General features: G+C 44.1%; 1 protein-coding gene and 1 pseudogene across 3 annotated transcripts; one reads left to right on the forward strand and one right to left on the reverse strand.

Annotated features, from left to right (window-relative positions):
* Positions 1-369: 369 nt before the first annotated feature.
* On the reverse strand, positions 370-6183 carry LOC143442899 (large ribosomal subunit protein uL10 pseudogene; annotated as a pseudogene). The gene is made up of 2 exons (XR_013111503.1): positions 5988-6183; positions 370-2490 (listed from the first exon to the last, which is right to left on the reverse strand). The product of XR_013111503.1 is annotated as a large ribosomal subunit protein uL10 pseudogene (transcript).
* A 65-nt stretch (positions 6184-6248) lies between these two features.
* LOC117709812 (uncharacterized) lies at positions 6249-17880 on the forward strand. Of its 2 annotated transcripts, none has more exons than XM_034504191.2 (2): positions 6249-7959; positions 15053-17880. In XM_034504191.2, exon 1 carries the CDS (start codon positions 6249-6251, stop codon positions 7743-7745), a length of 1497 nt encoding a protein of 498 aa, XP_034360082.1. In that variant the 3' UTR covers positions 7746-7959; positions 15053-17880. The 2 variants fall into 2 exon arrangements, with proteins under 2 accessions (XP_034360082.1, XP_076793570.1); XM_076937455.1 differs by lacking the exon at positions 15053-17880 and adding an exon at positions 8811-12456.
* Positions 17881-18365: the final 485 nt, after the last annotated feature.

The following is an 18365-nucleotide window of genomic DNA, read 5'->3' on the forward strand; positions in this document are numbered from 1 at the left end:
TTCAAGCACAAAGACAAGTTGAATTGTTCAGAAAACATCTATATCCACCGTGTACCTCTATATAGCCATCCAATTTCCTTTTTTTTCTTGGTTTAGGCAAGACATGCATACATAAGTACACATTTTACATATGCATGTCACAGCAGGAGTGTGGAGCTCAGAGAATGACTTTGTGAGGTCAGTTTTTTCCTTCCCCTTGATGTGGGGGTTCCAGGTATTGAACTTAAGTCTCCAGGTTGCACAGCCTACTGAGAAATAAATATTTTTTTGGATGTTTATGGAGCGATCTGTAGCGTCTAGCTGCAAAGCTGTTTAGCAAACATGGTGACGACACTTGTGGGGGTCAGTTGAGCAGATCTACAAGTAAGCATGGGGGGGGGGGAGCTCTCCTGGACAGCTTTTTATTGATTCACAAGGGGAAACATCCTTTAGTGGAACACTTGCCCACAATATTTCTTTTCCTAAGAAATAACTCTACCAGGTCCACCATGCTCTGCACTTCCTCTACCCTCTGGCCATAACTGGCTGAGCTGCACGTTGACACCTGCTTCCTGGCCTCCTTCCTCTTCCTCCTTCTCGCTGCTCCTCCTCTATCTTCTCCACATCACCTTGCTTGAAGACGGACCCCAGGAGCATGCGCACAGTAGGCAAGCACCGTAACAACAAAGGTCTACCCCTATTTTCTTTTGAGACAGGGTTTCTCGCCAGCCCTGCTGTCGTGGAACTCACTATGTAGACCAAGCTGGCTTGAAATTCAGAGGCCTCATGAGTGCTGGGATTAAAAATATGACTCCCATCCCCCAGCCCCCATTTTCCCAAGTCAACAACTTTTCAAAAAATTAGTTACAAGCTTCATAGAAGAAAGGGTATGGCTGGGCGGTGGTGGCGGGCACCTTTAATCCCAGCACTTGGGAGGCAGAGGCAGGCAGATTTCTGAGTTTGAGGCTAGCCTGGTCTACAGAGTGAGCTCCAGGACAGCCAGGGCTACACAGAGAAACCCTGTCTCGAAAAACCAAAAAAAAAAAAAAAAAAAAAAAAGAAAAAACAAAAAAGAAAAAGAAAAGAAAGAAACAAAGAAGGGTATGGGTCAGATTTTTTTTTTTTTTTTGTTTAGATTTATTTATATTATGTATGAGTCCAGAAAAGGGCACTGGATTCCATTACAGATGGTCATGAACCACCGTGTGGTTGCTGGGAACTGAACTCAGGACCTCTGGAAGAACAGTCAGTGCTCTTAACTGCTAAGCCATCTCTCTAGCTCCCCCCCACCACCACCTTTTTAAGAGAAGTAAATCTTTATTTATTTCCATCTTTCTCAAACTAAGCTGGCTGACTTGGTTGCTTTGGGGGCTCTTAGCTTCAGCCTTGGTTGAGGCTGCAGCAGCAGCAGTGGTAGCAGCAGCCACAGGGGCAGCAGCCACAAGTGCAGATGGATCAGCCAGGAAGGCCTTGGCCTTTTCAGCAAGTGGGAATGGGTACTCAGTCTCCATAGACAAAGCCGGGACCCACTTGTACCCATTGATGATGGAGTGACACTAAGGCAGCAGTCGGGTACCAATCTGCAGACAGATGCTGGCCACATTGCAGACAACCTCTAGGAACAGTGTACAGGGTCTGCTCTGTGATGTCCAGCACTTCCGAGTTATACAGGCTGGGCGATCAGCCCAAAGGAAAAGGGAGAGATGTTCAGCATGTTCAGTAGTGTTCAACAGTGTTCACTGGCTGCTACTTTGTCTCCAGTTTTTATCAGCTGCATATCACTCAGGATTTCAGTGGTGCCTCTGGAGATTTTAGTGGTGATGTCTAAAGCTTGGAAGAAAGAGGTCTTCTGAGGCCCCAGATAAGTGTTTTGAGCTGGTACCTTGCATGGGATGATGGCACCAGCTTGAGCAGCAGCTGGCACCTTACTGGCCCCAGCATGGCCCTAATCTCAGTGAGGTCCTCCTTGGTGAACACAAAGCCCATGTTCTCTGCATGTGAGGCAGCAGTTTCTCCAGAGCTGGGTTGTTTTCCAGATGCCCACTGATGGCCTTGTGTATCATGGTGTTCTTACCCATCAACACCACAGCGTTCCCTCGAAGGGACATGAGGATCTGCTGCATCTGCTTGGAGCTCACATAGTCCACTCCCACAATGAAGCATTTTGGGTAATTATCCAAAAGTTGGATGATCTTAAGGAAGTTTAGTTGGAGTTCCAGGTTGCCCTGTCTTCCCTGGGCATCATGGCAGTGATCAGGGATTGCCACGTGCAGTGAAGAAGATGTCACTCTAATGAGAACAGCTGGCGAGAGCCTTTGGGTTTTTGTTGTTGTTGGTTTTTTTTTTAATCCAGGTTTTCACACAGCAATACACTTGGTTAAAGGAATGCCCAGGTCCAGCAGCTGCACTTGTTGAAAGCTCTTTTCAGATGCAGCCCTGTGAGCTCCTACAGCCCATGCAACAGCAGAAGTAGCCACACTTCTTGCAGAAAGTACTCTACACCTTTTGTACCTGCTGGGACAGGATCCATTGGTAGTGGCACAGGAACAATTAGAGTCCAGCTAGAGTCAGAAAGCTGATTGCATGTAGACAGGATAGAGACATGGCATCTCCCCCTTGTTTGTGTCTATTTATGTGTTTGTGTATAGAAGCCAGAGGTTATTTGTTCTGTTTTCTTGAGATGGTCTTTCAGGGCCAAGAGCTCATCCAGTTAGCTAGGCTGGTTGGCTAGCAAGCCCCACAGTAGTGAGTTTACAAGTGTGTGCTAGCACGATGGCTTTTTACACTGGTGCTGGGGATTGAACTCAGGTCCTCACACTTGCACAGCAAACATTATATGTGTCTTTGTCAACTTTGTATGTCCCTTGTGAAGCAGTGCTCTTGGAAGCCAGAAGAGAATGTCTGAACTGCTGAGCTATTTCCCAGCTTGGGTTTATTTTATTTTATATTTTAAAGACTGGGTCTCATGTAGCTCTATTTTGCAAATACTTTTTTAAACTCTGGATCCTGTGCCTTCATCTCCAGACCACAACTGTGTCTAAACTGCTGACCACAACCCCATACAGGCTAATATAACTGAATGTGTGTGTGTGTTGGGGGGGGGGGGGAGAATCAAAAAAAAAGAAGCAACAGTAAAAGGCTTCTAAATATGTAATAACCAAAAATTAATTCAAAATCAAGCAGATAAGGAATCCAAGGTATCTCTGGCAGTGTCACTCATGTTGAATCCCACTTTGCTGCAACTTTTCATTCTGAGCTCAGGACAAGTGCAGTGTGCACTGTGCATGCTATTACACCAGCACCGCCATCCCAGGTTGCCTTAGCTCAGGCTGACACCATTGTATGTTAAGAAGTGTATTGTCTCTATTGTATGCAGTTTTCTGCTCTTATAGAACGGTAATGTTTTAATTACTGTGAACAAAGGCTTTCAGCATTTTCCTGCTGTCATTCCTCAGCATCAAAGTATCAAATCAGTAAGTCTTTGTTACAAAGTCTAATTTTTTTTTTCATTACACAAGGACTCACTATGTCTCCCTTGGCTTTCCTGGATCTATGTTAAGGTTGGTTTCACACTCAGAAATCTGTATGCTTCTGTCTTCCCAGTGCTGAGATTAAATACCACACATTGTTAGAAGGCTTGCTTTACTTCTTTTGGCTTTGCAGGATAGGGTTTCTCTGTGTATCCCTGGCTATCTTGGAACTCGATCTGTAGACCAGGTTGGCCTCAAAATCAGGGATCTGTCTGCTTCTGCCTCCTGAGTCTTGGGATTAAATGTCTGTGCAGCCTGGCTTGATTGCTTAATTTTTAAGACTGCTTTAAGAGCCTGTGGGATGACTCAGCAGCTGTTTGCTGTAAGCCTGAAAGCCACGTGATCCCAGGACTCACATGGGAGAAGTATAAGTTGTCCTCTGAAGTCCACAGTTGACCCCTTATCCTCCCCCTCCCAAACAAACAAATGTGGAAAATGTGAAGATTCTCTATGTCCTACAGTACCAAATATTTAGCCAAGACTTAATTCTTTATGTAAAAGGATGTATATCCATACGATGAACATGCCAATTTGCTTTTGTCTAATGAATGGTAAAAATTATATGTATACCAAAGTATTGTTTAAATAGTAGGGCATGATGGCTATGTCCATAATTTGAGCACTTTGGAAGGAGAGGCAGGAGGATCAGGTCATCCTCAGTCACATAGTGAATTCAAGGCCAGACTACATGACAATGAAACCATCTTAAAATAAAACATTAACAATAAAACCCTCATTTTAAAATCTATGTATTTATGAGTATGTGTTTGACTTGTATACCTGTTTTATATATCTCTATATATTTATATATCTGTCTATTTATGTGACTATATACCTACAAGTCACATAACAATTTCTCACACAGAAAGGGGCCCTAAATGGAAATGGCTTGAGAGACTTTGGTAGAGAGCACTAGTTAGTACTTCTTAGTACAGCATCATCTCACGGCCATGTCACTGCCTCCTGATAGGTACCTGTTCTTTCATTTGCAGAAGGGAAAATCAAAGCTAAGGGATGTTAAAGATCTCCACTCAAAGAATCTGAGAAAGACTAACTCCAGCTTGTCACCTTGTGGCCTATGTATGGTGTGGCGCTGCACCCTTTATCATTAGGCAGTTCATTCTGGTTGCCAACCTTGAACACTCTTGTAGCCAAAGGGGAGAGATTCATTTACTTTCATGTGGAGGTCGGACAGTAATGTGCAGAAGTCAGTTCTCTCTTGCCATCATGTGGCTCCTGGAGATTGGACTCAGGTTGTCAGGCTTAATGTCAAGTCTTTAACTACTGAGCCATCGTCCCCACTTACTACTAATATTTGTAAGTTTATAACTTACATTTTAAATTACAAAATAAAATCCTGCAACTATTTTGAAAAAATGTCAAGCCTAAAGAACACAGGAAAGAACTGGTCAATGAATACCTACACTTATTTCATCTGTATTACATAATTATGAACATTTGCCACATTGCTTTCTCTAATTATACTTTATTAACTTTTTATTCTTTGACAATTTTATACATGTATTTCTTGCCTATATCCACTTCCAACTTCCTGGACCCACCTTCAGATCTTTTTATTTTCATTCATTCATTTTGACACAGGGTCTCACAGTTGGTCTGGAATTTTCAAGTTAGGACAGGTTGACTTCCAACTCATAGAGACCGTCACTCGTAGAGATCGTCTTGCTTCTGCCTGTTGCGTGCTGGGATTAAAGTCCCACACTATCACGTCTATATTTTAATAACCCTCTGAGTCCAATTAGTATTGCTTGTATGCTCAGGCACGAGTAGGAACAACCTATCAGTACTTCTACCCTCCTAATTTTCTTTTCTTTCTTTCTTTTTTTTTTTTTTTTTCTTTTTTTGGTTTTTTGAGACAGGGTTTCTCTGTGTATTCTTTGTAGGGCTGGTTTGGTGGACATAAATTCTTTTTTTGGTTTTTTTTGTTGTTGTTGTTTTTTATTTTTTGTTTTTTCGAGATAGGGTTTCTCTGTGTAGCCTTGGCTGTCCTGGAACTCACTCTGTAGACCAGGCTGGCCTCGAACTCAGAAATCTGCCTGCCTCTGCCTCCCAAGTGCTGGGATTAAAGGCGTGCGCCACCACCGCCCGGCCCCCTCCTAATTTTCTATCAATGCTTTTGAAAACATTTAAGAGTAGTTCTCTCCAAGTGTGGTGGTGTGTGCATATAAGCCTAAGTAAATGTGGCCTGACCTACAGGCCTAAATCTATTTTAAAATGTACCAAAAGTTTTAAAATCCATCTTACCGAGTGCACAAACACACACACACACACACACTCACAAAGGCCAGCCCTCAAAGCGACGGGGTCTATCAGGTCCTTGGGCAAGTGTATCAACAGTCACCAGATAAGATGGGAGTTCAGACCTAACACTAGATTCTAATTGCACCTGAGGCCAAGCTTCATTCAGGAAGTTACACGAAAAGAGGCCTTGCGGTTAGCTCTCCCTCAAGATCTCACCCTCCGTCGAGAAGATTCTTGCACCAGGTACCGCTAGTTTCGTTGTCGTAAACTTTAAGTCACGTTACACTTGAGGATCCCATATTGGGGGGGAAAAAAAGCTGCCCGCGAGGGCGAGCACTGCGCAAGTGCAGAAGGTTCGGCTGGCCGTCGTGCGCACGCGCAGTTCCTCCCCGCCCCTTGCGTTGCCATGGAGAGCGGCTAAAGCCCGCCAGTGGCAGCGCCTTGGGCCTGGTGTCCTCTAGCGCGTTTGCGTGGACGATGTTGAGCCTCACGGAGCTTTCGCAAAAGAGCGTAGAGTTGGCGGAGATTCGGTCCGGGCCCCTGGGTCGCTGCAGTCACTTTTTTTGGCTCGGTGTCGCCTTCGACGCGGTGGGTGTGGCAGTGCTTTTCACTGGCGTCTTCGCCAACTTGCTGTTCTACGACATGCTGCTCTATCTGGGTTCCATTATCATCTTCGTCAGTCTCCTGTGGTGGATCTCCTGGTACACCGGCAACATCGAGGCGCTCCCGGAAGACCCCTTGAGGGGGACTTCGCCCCGCGAGGCCGGGGTGCACCGCAGCGGCAGCGGTCGCTTCTCGCTGACCCTCAGGAGGGTCTCCAACACCTTTCAGCGGATCCGCCGGCGGCGGCGGCGGCGACTCCACCCGCGGGTCGTCCAGGGCATCAGTAGCATCAGCTCTACCGACCCGGGCCAGCTAGAAAGGAACCGGAAGCCTGAGTCGGCTGTGAACCAGTTTGGTGGTGTCCAGGCCTCTAAGAGCCTGCCTCTGGTCCATGTCCGTACCCCTCTTTCCATTTGTACTTCTAGGAGCCAACCTGTCTTTTCTGCGACCTCGCAGAACTACCCTCTGGAGTCTGACAGCAATTCTCGGATGGCTTTTTCTTCTGACAGCCATGTGCCTGTGGATTCTCATCCTCACCAGAGCTCTAAGATCACTGTGACCTCTCAGATCCACCCTCTGGAACGAACAGAAAGTCAGAGCCACCTTATGGTGCCCCTGTCCTCTGACAATTTCTCTATGATCTCTCAGAGCCACCTCCAGTCCTCTGACAGCTATGTCTTTGTGCCTGTTGGCCTTCACTCTGAGGAGCGCTCTAAGATCAGTGTGGCCTCTGGGAGCTACCCTCTGGAACGGGCAGAAAGTCAGACCCACCTCTTGATGATCCCTGACAGTTTATCTCTGGTACCCTTGACCTCTCAGAGCCAAATCCAGCCCTCTGTATCCTCTGAAAGCCATGTGCCTGTGGATCTGACTCACTCTCAGTGGGGCTCTAAGATCAGTGTGACCTCTTGGGTCTACCCTCTGGAACGGGCAGAAAGTCAGAGCCACCTCCTAGTACCCATGCCCTCTCAGAGCCAAACCCAGCCCTCTGTATCCTCTGAAAGCTGTGTGCCTGTGGACCTTCACTCTCAGGGACACTCTAAGATCAGTGTGGCCTCTCGGGTCTACCCTCTGGAACGGGCAGAAAGTCAGAGCCACCTCCTAGTGCCTGTGCCCTCTGACAGTTTCCCTATGGTACCCATGACCTCTCAGAGCCAAATCCAGGGATCTCTAGCCCAACAAAGCCATCTCCAAAATCCTCCTCCTGCCTCTCAACCTCCTGAAACTGATAAAGCTTCTAAGAGCCATACTTTGGCCAAGGGTGTTCCTGTGTTGCCACCCGGGGTTGCCCAGACTCAGCACCCGCAGGCCTCTTTAGCCCAGACTTCTCAAAGTATTTCTTCACCTGTCCAGAAGGTTCCTAAGAACTAAAGTGCTGAAGCTTTGGTGATTCTCCCAGCACCCAGCTTGAAACTAACTCAGGAGCAACCTGACCCTTCATCGCCTGTGTCTAAGGCCACATTCAGACACTCAGTAGTGTGACCGTTCTGGAAACCCTTCAGCCTTGGGGACAGTGAGGAAAAGCCACCCTTTCTAATAGGAATCAGACACCAGCCATTTGAATGTCTACTAAGGGCTTTGCCAAGTAAGTGGCTTGGAGGAAAAGTTACCAACATTATTACCCTTTTTATTGTTAGTGTTCTAGGGGTTTCTCAATTCCTGTAGTGGGAACAAAGTGGCCTTGGTCTTCAGGGATTAGCCATTTTGATGTTTTTGAGACCAGTTCTCTGAGTAGTTGAGACCTAAGGCTTTGACTACTTTATTGGATAATGAAATCTGTTCCTTTTGTTTAAGGTTAGGAGGGAGCCAGAGGAATGTTATTCTTTTAGGAAGCTATAAGGTCTGGAGATGGAGGATTTAGATTCTGTGAGGGTTCTCTTTGAAGAAGACAGCTTTAATTTGTACAGGGGCATTACGCCAAGTGACATTGAATCTTAGTGGGGAAGTTATTTCTTTTCAATATATTTGACTTTTGTCAGAGAGGCTACCTTTTATTGGAGGCAGTGCCCTTCCAAATGCCCCTTTAAGACCCCTTTAAGACCCCTTTAAAGCTTCAAGGCAAAATCTGTCCCCATCTAGACATTAATAATCTTCATATTCATACACTTTTCAGTGAGTCACTTCTACTTATTGCCAAGTGATATTAATTTCCTGTTTACAACAGTGATAGTTGCTGTTTAAATATATCACCTAAATAAAACATTTTGTGCAATGTAAAGGTAAGCTTTGAATGCATAAGAAAAGTTGAGTGACTCTAAAGTGAAAATGTTGGACCTGAGCTAGCTAGTTTACTTTCTCTTCTCTTCTCCTCTTTTTCTCTCCTCTCCTCTCTCTTCTTTTTCTCTTTCTTGGTTTGTATTTTGTTGTTGCTGTCTTTTTGGTTTTGGTGGGTTTTTTTTTGGGGGGGGTGTTGTTTTTTGTTTTGTTTTTGACAAGGTCTTCCTATATAGCCTTAGCTGGCCTGGAATTTACTATGTAGACCAGGTTGGCCTCAAACTCATAGAGATCTGCCTATATTTGCCTCCCCAAATCCTGGGATTAAAGCTATACCCTTTCTATTAACAGAGACCTCATGTAGACAAGGCTGGTCTCAGACCCTGATCCTTTTCCTTTTGCTTCCAGAGTGGCAGGAATACAAGTATGCACTGCCACCCCCAGCTGAGCTTTCTTTTTCTTGCCTTGTTTTTTTTTTTTTTTTTTTTTTTTTTTTTTTCTGGGGTGGGGTGTGTGTGGGGTCTGATGCCCTTGGACAGAAGGGGCCATATCCTCTGGGAATGGAGTGAGACAGCTGTGAGCCTCCATGTAAGTGCTGGGAATCAAACCTGGGGCCTCTGGGAGATCGGCCTGTGCTCTTAACTTGGCATCCATCTCTCCAGCCCTGTGTGTGTGTGTGTGTGTGTGTGTGTGTGTGTGTGTGTGTATTGCATTTAGTTCAATAATGGAAAGAACTAAATATTAGGCAGCAGTTATTATTTTCTTACAACTTTCTCCAACACTCCTTAAGGAATATATGTGTCTCTTCTCCAGAAATAAACACATATATTCTGTGAATCTTTTGTTATTTTGATAAGAGAGTCTCTACTTACCCTTGGCTATCCTGGAACTCACTGTGTAGACCAAGTTGGCCTGGAACTCACTATGCAGACCAGACTGAGCTTGAAATCACGGAGTTCTTTAAATGTTTACTGGCATTTTGGCTACTTGAATTTTATACAGTTTGAACAACTGAATTCTATAAATATTTAATTTATAAATAAATATATTTATAAATATATAAAATATATCCAATTACTTATGTTTCTATTAAAAGAGAGAGAAGCTGGGCATGGTAACACACACCTATAATTCAGCGTTTGGGATGCAGAGGCAGGAGGATTGTTGAGAGTTCAAGGTCAATCAAGGCAACCTGTCTCAAAAAACAAAAATAAAAAGTAGGGGGGTTGGGCCCTAGTGGAGTGCTTAGTGACAGTGCTTGCTTGCCTGATACAATATTGTGTGTATAAAACGATAGATGAGCAAAACTAATTTTAAAAGGGAAAGGCTGGGTTGGATGTGGTGGTGCAGTCCTATAATCTCAGCATTCATGAGGTAGAGGAAGGCATCATCTCTATAATTTGGAGGCCAGCTTGGTCTACAAAAGCAGGTTCTAGGCCAGCCAGGGCTACATAGTGAGACCCTGGACCCTGTCTCAAAAACAGAAGAAAATCGGAACTCAGTGTTACTTCAAAAGTAACACTAACTAAAAACTTTTAGTAAGTAAACTAAAAGTAACTAAAAGTTAGTAACACTAACACATTTCTGGCCCCCTTTCTTCTTTGATGTAGTTCATATTATCTAAACTAGTCTTAGAGATTAGACACTAAATACCAGAGTCAAGGTAAACATGAGAATAAAAAGATGCAGATCTTGCCAATAGAAAGTTTGTAGTCTTTGTTCTCTGAATCTAAAAGATAGTTATGAGGATGCCTGAAGGTCAACCTTCTTGACAGGAGTAGCCTCTCTTGCCCTTTAAATAATTAGTTCATTGGCCAAACATTTGTATTCTTTCTAGCAGGTGCCAGGCATTGTAGTAAGTACTGACGAGTTGGTACTATATTTGGAGGCCCTACTTTTCAAGGACTTCCCACCTATTAGGAGGCACAGACATTGAAATAGCTCCTACAGTGTAATACAGTGCACACTATACAGTATGTAATACAGTACATACAGTATACAGTATGCAAGACAGTGTAACCCAGCCAATGCAGTATACAGTATGCAAGACAGTATAATACAGTCCAACACCAGTGAAGGCTGTGAGGGGTGTTTGAAACAGATCCAAAAGTAGATGTTTACTGGGTAAAGACCATGGGTGAGAACATGGGAAAAGGGAAAAGCATCTTTAAAAAGGACAGAAGAGAGCCTGGAGAGTTCAGCAGTTAAGAGAGCTTGCTGCTCTTCCAGAGGACCCAAATTTAGTCCAAGCACCCATATTGGGTGGAGTTCAATGTCTAAAACTCTATTTCCAGAGAATGTGATGCCCTCTTCTGGCCTTTGTGGGCACAAACACAGGATATAACATATGTACAAATACAAGTATACATAAATAAAGTGGTTTTTTTTTAAATTGTAGGGTTTTGGGGGGGGGCAGGCAGCAGTGGGTGCACATCTTTATTCAAAGCACAGGGGAGGCAGAGATAGAGTTAGAGTTTTGTTTTAACAAAACAAAAGAAGGAAAGAAAGGGAGGAAAAACCTGTTGTTGCTGTTGTTATTTTTCAAGACATGGTTTCTCTGTATACCTGGTTGTCCTGGAACTCAGAGACCCTTCTGCCTTTGCCTTTGAGTGCTGCAATACGACTATGCCCAGCAATAAATAAATAAATAAATAAATAAATAAATACCTTAAGCAGGGCATAGTGCATACAACTTTAATCCCAGCATTTGAGAGACAGAGGCAGGCAGATCTCTGTGTGTTTGAGGTCAACCTATTCTATATATCAAATTCTACAACAGCCCCACTACAGAGAGAGGCCATAACTAAAAACAAACAAACAAACAAACAAACAAAATCAAAAACAAAAAACGAGAGAGACAGACAGACAGACAGACAGGCGGGCTAAGCCAGTAGGATGCACACTTAGCATGCACCAAGCCATGGGTTTAGTACTCTATATTGTATAAAGCAGGCAGGGTTCTGCATACCTGTAATTCCAGCACACAGGCAGTAATGACACAAGGATCAGAATTTGAAGGTCGTCCTCAGCTACATAGTTTGAGGCTAGTCTGGGCTACATGAGACCCTATCTTTTAAAAATTGAAAAAAAAAAACCAACAATAAAATTAATTGGCTAGCAAGATGAGTCAGTGGGTAAAGGTGTTTTCTTCTAAGCCCTGATGACCTAAATTCAATCTCCAAGACTCAAATGGTAGAAAGGAAGAACCCACTCCCACAGGTAACAGTCCTCTGATCTTTTACTCCTGCACTTGGTCTTTCCCCACATAAATAAATAAAAACATGGAATAAAAACCTTTTTTTTTCTTTTTAAATTAAGTTTCGGTGGGCAGTGGTGGAGCATGCCTTTGATCCCAACACTCTGGAGGCAGAGGCAGTTTGAGACCAGCCTGGTCTACAGAGCAAGTTCCAGGAGCCAGGCCTATATGGAGGAACCCTGTCTTGAAAAACAAGTTTTAAAAAGCTTTACTCTATTAAGAGGTTGTATTTTGAAAAGGTACCAAGTTGGGGGTGGAGCACAAAATAAATTTAAAAATTTTAAAGGAACAGAGATGTAATGGCTTTGGGGCTATCTGGGAAAGAATAACCTAATGTTAGTCATAGGTCATTTTGCCTGAAAGAGAAAGGAATGTGGTACGTATGAAGATGAAGCTACAGAGTTAGAATGAGAACAGAACAATGAGAACAAGGTGTAAACTCTTTTATTCTCCTGTTGTAATGGTCGTCTGGGAGGCTTACTGCCTCCAACTGCTAACTTAGGCCTAGTCCTAGAAGCTTCTAGACTCCATACAATCTAATCTAGGCCTAGAATGTTTTCAGCCTCTGAGACTTGCTGCTGAATAAACTCACCCTTTGTTGTTCATTCTGAATTCTGACTGGCTGGTTCAACTCAGATATTCTAGCTGGAAACTCCCTTCCATGCTAACTGATTCAATCAGGCTTCTCTCTTGGCCTCTCCTGAATTCTCTGCTTGACCTCATACTAACTTCAGCAATCTATTCTAATCTTCTGGCTCCTTCTTATTCTGTGGTCTGTCTTCAACTATATCTAGCTTGTTCTCTTCCTTGCTCTACAGCCTGTCTCTGCACAACTGTCCCAGTAAAACTGCCTCCTTCTCCTCCTGTACTGCTGTTGTGCCAGGAAACATTCATGAACCTCAAAAAGACCAAAAGGGGGGGGGGGGCTGGAGAGATGGCTCAGAGGTTAAGAGCACTGACTGCTCTTCCAGAGGTCCTGAGTTCAATTCCCAGCAACCACATGGTGGCTCACAACCATCTGTAATGGGATCCAATGTCCTCTTCTGGTGTGTCTGAAGACAGCTACTAGATTTGTGCTGCGCTGGGGAAGGAAGCCAGGACTTTCTGCATACTAGTGAGCAGTCTACTAACACATTTATCCCAGCTTCTTTACTGAACTTTTAGTAGGGCTGAGTTGTGTTTGCAGTTTGCCGTTCTACCTGTGGCTGGCTGTAAAGTAATGTCAATAAGCAAATAACTAAGATGATTTGCTAAAGTCCTCATTACATTACAAGCCAAGAGTAGACCTCTTAAATGCTAACAACAGTTCTTAACCAAAGTATAGGATCAATGAATGTTCATCTTGCAAAATACTTCAAGGTGTTTAATTTCTTGTATAGAACCTTTTTTGGTATTGTTACAGATATTTTATGCATGTTGCTAACCAAGATAAGTACTTACCTAAAAACATGCTGGGGTTTTTTTCCCTCACAAAGGCTGAGGTGGTAGATATTTTTGCCAAAAGATAAAAATCAAAGATGTGAGTTGCTTGTGTGGTAATACACACGTTTAACCGTAGCATTTTGGGAGCAGAAATCTATAAATTTGATATCACCCTGGTTTGTATATTCAATTCCTAGACAGCTAGGACTACGTAATGATACTCTTTTTTAAAATGTTGTTAAATGTTAAAGCAAAGGAGAAACCCTGTCTGCTTTCCTGGAATGAGCTCTATAGCTCCTTGGGCTCTAGTTCAGGAGTCATTCACCTAACCAAGAACAAGTGGCTTAGGGGAGAGAGGACCTGGTAGATCTATAGCCAACAATACTACCTCTTTCACTCTGCTCTAGTAACACTCAGATATAGTCCACTATCTCTCAGAGTACACAGCCTTTTCAGTTTGGTTTGCTGGCTCAAGATGAGGCAATTTGCTAATCTTCTGATTCCCAGTTGAAGAATTCACCTTTCAGGACCTGGTATTTGCTACCAATAGAGTCCTCATTGTATGGCAATGCCAAGGTCACTGTGAAGGTCACTAGTCAGAGGGGCAGGCCTTGGGAGTCCTTAGCTGGGAACTGATTCCCTAGGTGGTTTTTGAGCTCTCCATAAGACTCTATATAGTATAGAAGGGTTGTTTACCTAGAGATAAGGAGCAGGGAAGCATCTGAGCTGCACAGGATAGCTGTTGAGACACAGAGCTAACCATCTGACTCCAGTGTCAGCTGTATGAGTTCCAGTCTGCATCATTGAGACTTTAACCTAGGTGGGGCATGGAGAGCTCCACTATAATCAGTCTAAGTACTTGGAAGGCTGAGGTGAGACAATTAAGAGTTGGAGACTGCCGGGCAGTGATGGCGCACGCCTTTAATCCCAGCACTTGGGAGGCAGAGGCAGGGGAATTTCTGAGCTCGAGGCCAGCCTGGTCTACAGAGTGAGTTCCAGGACAGCCAGGGCTACACAGAGAAACCCTGTCTCAGAAAAAAAAAAAAAAAAAAAAAAAAAAAAAAAAAAAAAAAAAAAAAAAAAAGAGTTGGAGACTATCCTGGGGAACAAAAAGAGAGACTATGTCTCCAAAAGCAAAAGTAAAATTTTAAATTGCTTTTTTTTCATAAGCTTTATTTATTTTTTATTTGCTATTCGTATTTTCTGAGTGGCCTGGAACTTACTATGAAGCCCAGGCTGGCCTAGACTTTGCAGCAGCCCTCCTGAATCTGCCTCCCGAGTGCTGGAATTAAAGGTATATGTTACAATGCCTGGCTTTCAGGAGCTTTTAAAAAGATAGTGGGGGCTAGAGAGATGGTTCAGTGGTTAAGAGCACTGGCTATTCAAATATTCCAGAAGTCCTGAAGTCAATTCCCAGCAACCACATAGTAGCTCACAACCATCTGTAATGGGATATGATGCCCTCTTCTGGTCTGGTGGTCTGGTCTCTCTCAGTCTCTCTCTTCTCTCTCCTCTCTCCCCTCTCCTCCCCTCTCCCCTCTCTTTTCTTCTCTCCTCCTCCTCCTCCTCCTCCTCCTCCTCCTCCTCCTCCTCCTCCTCCTCCTCCTCCTCCTCCTCCTCCTCCTCCTCCTCCTCTTCCTTCTCTCTCTCTCTCTCTCTCTCTCTCTCTCTCTCTCTCTCTCTCTCTCTCTCTCTCTCTCTCTCTCTCTCTCTCTCTCTCTCTCTCTCTCTCTCTGTGTCTCCTTCTCTCTCTGTCTCTCCTACCCCCACCCCCCAACCCCTTCAGTCCCTCCCAGTATCGAGCGGCTTTCGTCCAGACGGGAATGAATGAGCCGGAGTCACCGGGCCGGCAGCGGGGAAGGCGCCCCGGCTCACCTCACCTCGTCACCCGACTTGAGCACGTCCTCGCACCAGTCCTTGACTGCGTGGTAGATGTGCTGGAACTGGAGGATGCCGTACCTCCACAAGTGGTCGGCAGGGCTGGGCTTCTTCCCAGCTCAGTGGTGAGCCTTGGGACAGCAGCCCCACGGCCGAGTCCTCCTCCCGGCCACAGCTCCGCTCTGGGGGCGTCTTCGGCGGGCTTCCCGTCTGTTCCCGCTCCGGCTCGGACCCCGCCGAGCGGTTGACAGCCGGGACCGCTATCTCTCGCCGCCCGGTCTTCCGCTCCCACGCCGGCCCTGCGGGCCAGGATGCCGCGGCAGCGCTCCACTCCGCGCCGCCGTTGTCGTACACGGGCTTCCTACTTGCGATCCTGAGCTGCAGGGACACCGAGCATGCCCAGTTTCGCTCCCTCAAAATAAGTAAATCTTAAAAAAAAAAAAAAAAGAAAGAAAGAAAGAAAGAAAGAAAGAAAGAAAGAAGAAAAAAATAAGACTGTGAGCACTTAGCACCAAGCCTGACAATCCCCAGTACCCTGTAGTAGAGAGGACCAACTCCTGAAGGTTGTCTCTGACCAACCCTGGCATATACATTCCCCAATCAGTCAGTCAGTCAATCAATCAATCAATACATGTTTAATACATAAATGAGTAAACAGCTTAAGGAACCCTTAGGTGATTTCTGTTCCCCATCCAATAGACCATGAGAATCTTTATGTTTTATTTATCTGATAGCCTCAGTTTGTATCATCTTTGAGAAAACACGTTATTGTATGTTTATAATGCACTACGAGTGACTCCTAGGCATTTATCACAGCTGGACACTGTTGTTATCTTCACTTAAAGGATGGCTTTGACATTGAGAGATTGTGTGAAATTTTCAAAGTCATACAAGTAGAGGAGTTGGAATTCATGCATAATATGTTATATGGAATATATGACTAACTTTCCTTTTGTATGAAAGTTACTAGTTACGCATGGTGGTACACACCTATAATCTCAGCACTCTGGAGGTAGCCATAGGAGGATCAAAAGTTTAAGGTAATTTTCAACCACGTAGAGTTTGAGGCCAGCCAGAGCCGCATGAGGCCCTGCAAATATTGTTAAGGAGCCTTTTTGTTATGCACCCCAAGTGTAATTAAGTCGTATGCCTCAGGTCAGCTGGTGGATGACTTCTCTACTTAAACTTTTGGTGGCAGCTAGAAAATGAAACCTGCCATTGCCTTTGTTTTTTTTTTTTTTTGTTTTTTTTTTTTTTTTTTTTTTTTGGGTTTTTTGGTGTTTGGTTTTTTTCTTGTTTTGTTTTGGTTTGGTTTTTCGAGACAGGGTTTCTCTGTGTAGCCCTGACTGTCCTGGAACTCACTCTGCAGACCAGGCTGGCCTCGAACTCAGAAATCCGCCTGCCTCTGCCTCCCAAGTGCTGGGATTAAAGGCGTGCGCCACCACCGCTGGCTAAATTGCTCTTTCATTACAATGTTTCCACATACTTAACAGCTAACTTGATAAAGACAAGTTCTTGTTTTAGAAACTTCTCTCTGGAGTCCTGACCTATTTCAGACAGACTGCCTGCCTATGTCAAGTGTTGTATGAGACTGCCTATACTTGTTGCTTCAATACTAGAGACAGTTCCCCAGCTGCCAGTAATAGTGCTATTTATTAACAGGATTATAAACCACATAAACTTTATTATTCTAATGAAATTTTATTTAAAATAAAGTTTTAAAATACAGACTTATCTTGTGCAAGCAATCCAGCAACCTGAATGTAAAATAATGTCTTACATAACATGCATACAAATAAATTTCACATACAAATTAAAAAATAAAATAAAACATTAAAAAATAAAATAAAGCCAAGCAGTGGTGGCGCACGCCTTTAATCCCAGCAGCTGGGAGGCAGAGGCAGGCGGATTTCTGTGAAGCTGAGGCCAGTCTTGTCTACATAGTGAGTTCCAGGACAGCTAGAACTATGTAGAGAGATTCTGTCTCAAACAAACAAACAAACAAACAAACAAACCACTTTCAGGGCTGCTGGAGGTCTGGGTTTGTTTCCAGCATCCCACATGGCACTAACAACTGTCTGCAACTCTAGTGCCAAGGGTTTCCAGTACCCTCTGCTGGTCTGTCTGGGCACAGTGTGTAGGTGGTGCACAGGTAGATATATATACCTGTAGACTAAACACTCACAGACCTCCCCTCCCCTCCCCCAAAGAATCTTTTTTTAAATATTTATTTATTTATTTATTTATTTATTTATTTATTTAATGCATATGAGTACACCACCTTTGCTGTCTTCAGACACACCAGCAGAGGGCACCAGACCCTGTTACAGACGGTTGTGAGCCACCATGTGGTTGCTGGGAGTTGAACTGGAACTCTGGAAGCAGTTGGTGCTCTTAACTGCTGAGCCATCTCTCCAGCCCTCCCCCCGCAAAAGAATCCTAAACAAACAAAAAAACCACCAGAAAAATAAGACTAGGATTATGATCTCATTATAAAAGATGTCACAGGGCTGGAGAGATGGCTCAGTGGTTAAGAGCGCTGACTGCTCTTCCAGAGGTCCTGAGTTCAGTTCCCAGCAACCACATGGTGGCTCACAACCATCTGTAATGGGATCTAATGCCCTCTTCTGGTGTGTCTGATTGAGAGTGACAGGGTGCATTACATGCATTAAATAAATAAGTAAATAAATAAATAAATAAATCTTTAAAAAAAAAAGATGTCACAAAGGGTTAACGTGTTCAGTGTGTTATGTAACAGCTTAGCTATATAATTTTACAAGTTTAGAGTTTCCCATTTCCACTAATCATTTAAAATCAGTCTTGAAGGTAAAGAGGAACTGAGTTGGTCGTAGGATCTGCAGTCTTAGCAGATTGGATCTCCCTAGCCTCCCCAATCAGAGCAGGCCTTCCTGGCATCATCAGTCTTTCATTGCTGGCTTTTAATTTTTGTTTTGAGACAAGTTTTACATAGCTGAAGTTAGTCTTGAACTGATTCTCCTGTCTCTGCTTCCTGAGTGGTAAGATTACAGACATGTGCTACCATTCTCACCTTTGATTGTATATTTAGTTTCTGCAGTTCTTGGCATCCAACCCAGCCTTGTACAGGCCTGGCAAGTGCTCCCGTGAGCATGCAGCCCTTTGTTTTGTGTGTCTCTTTGTTACCCAGGTTGGCTTCTGCCGTGTCCTGCAGAACATCTGGGATTATAGGAAATGATACCTGA

Source organism: Arvicanthis niloticus, chromosome 6, assembly GCF_011762505.2.
Source record: "Arvicanthis niloticus isolate mArvNil1 chromosome 6, mArvNil1.pat.X, whole genome shotgun sequence".
NCBI lineage: Eukaryota > Metazoa > Chordata > Mammalia > Rodentia > Muridae > Arvicanthis > Arvicanthis niloticus.

Bases quoted from the DNA above. Each gene is read 5' to 3' on its own strand.
- LOC117709812 (XM_034504191.2), top strand. From the start codon at position 6,249: ATGTTGAGCCTCACGGAGCTTTCGCAAAAGAGCGTAGAGTTGGCGGAG.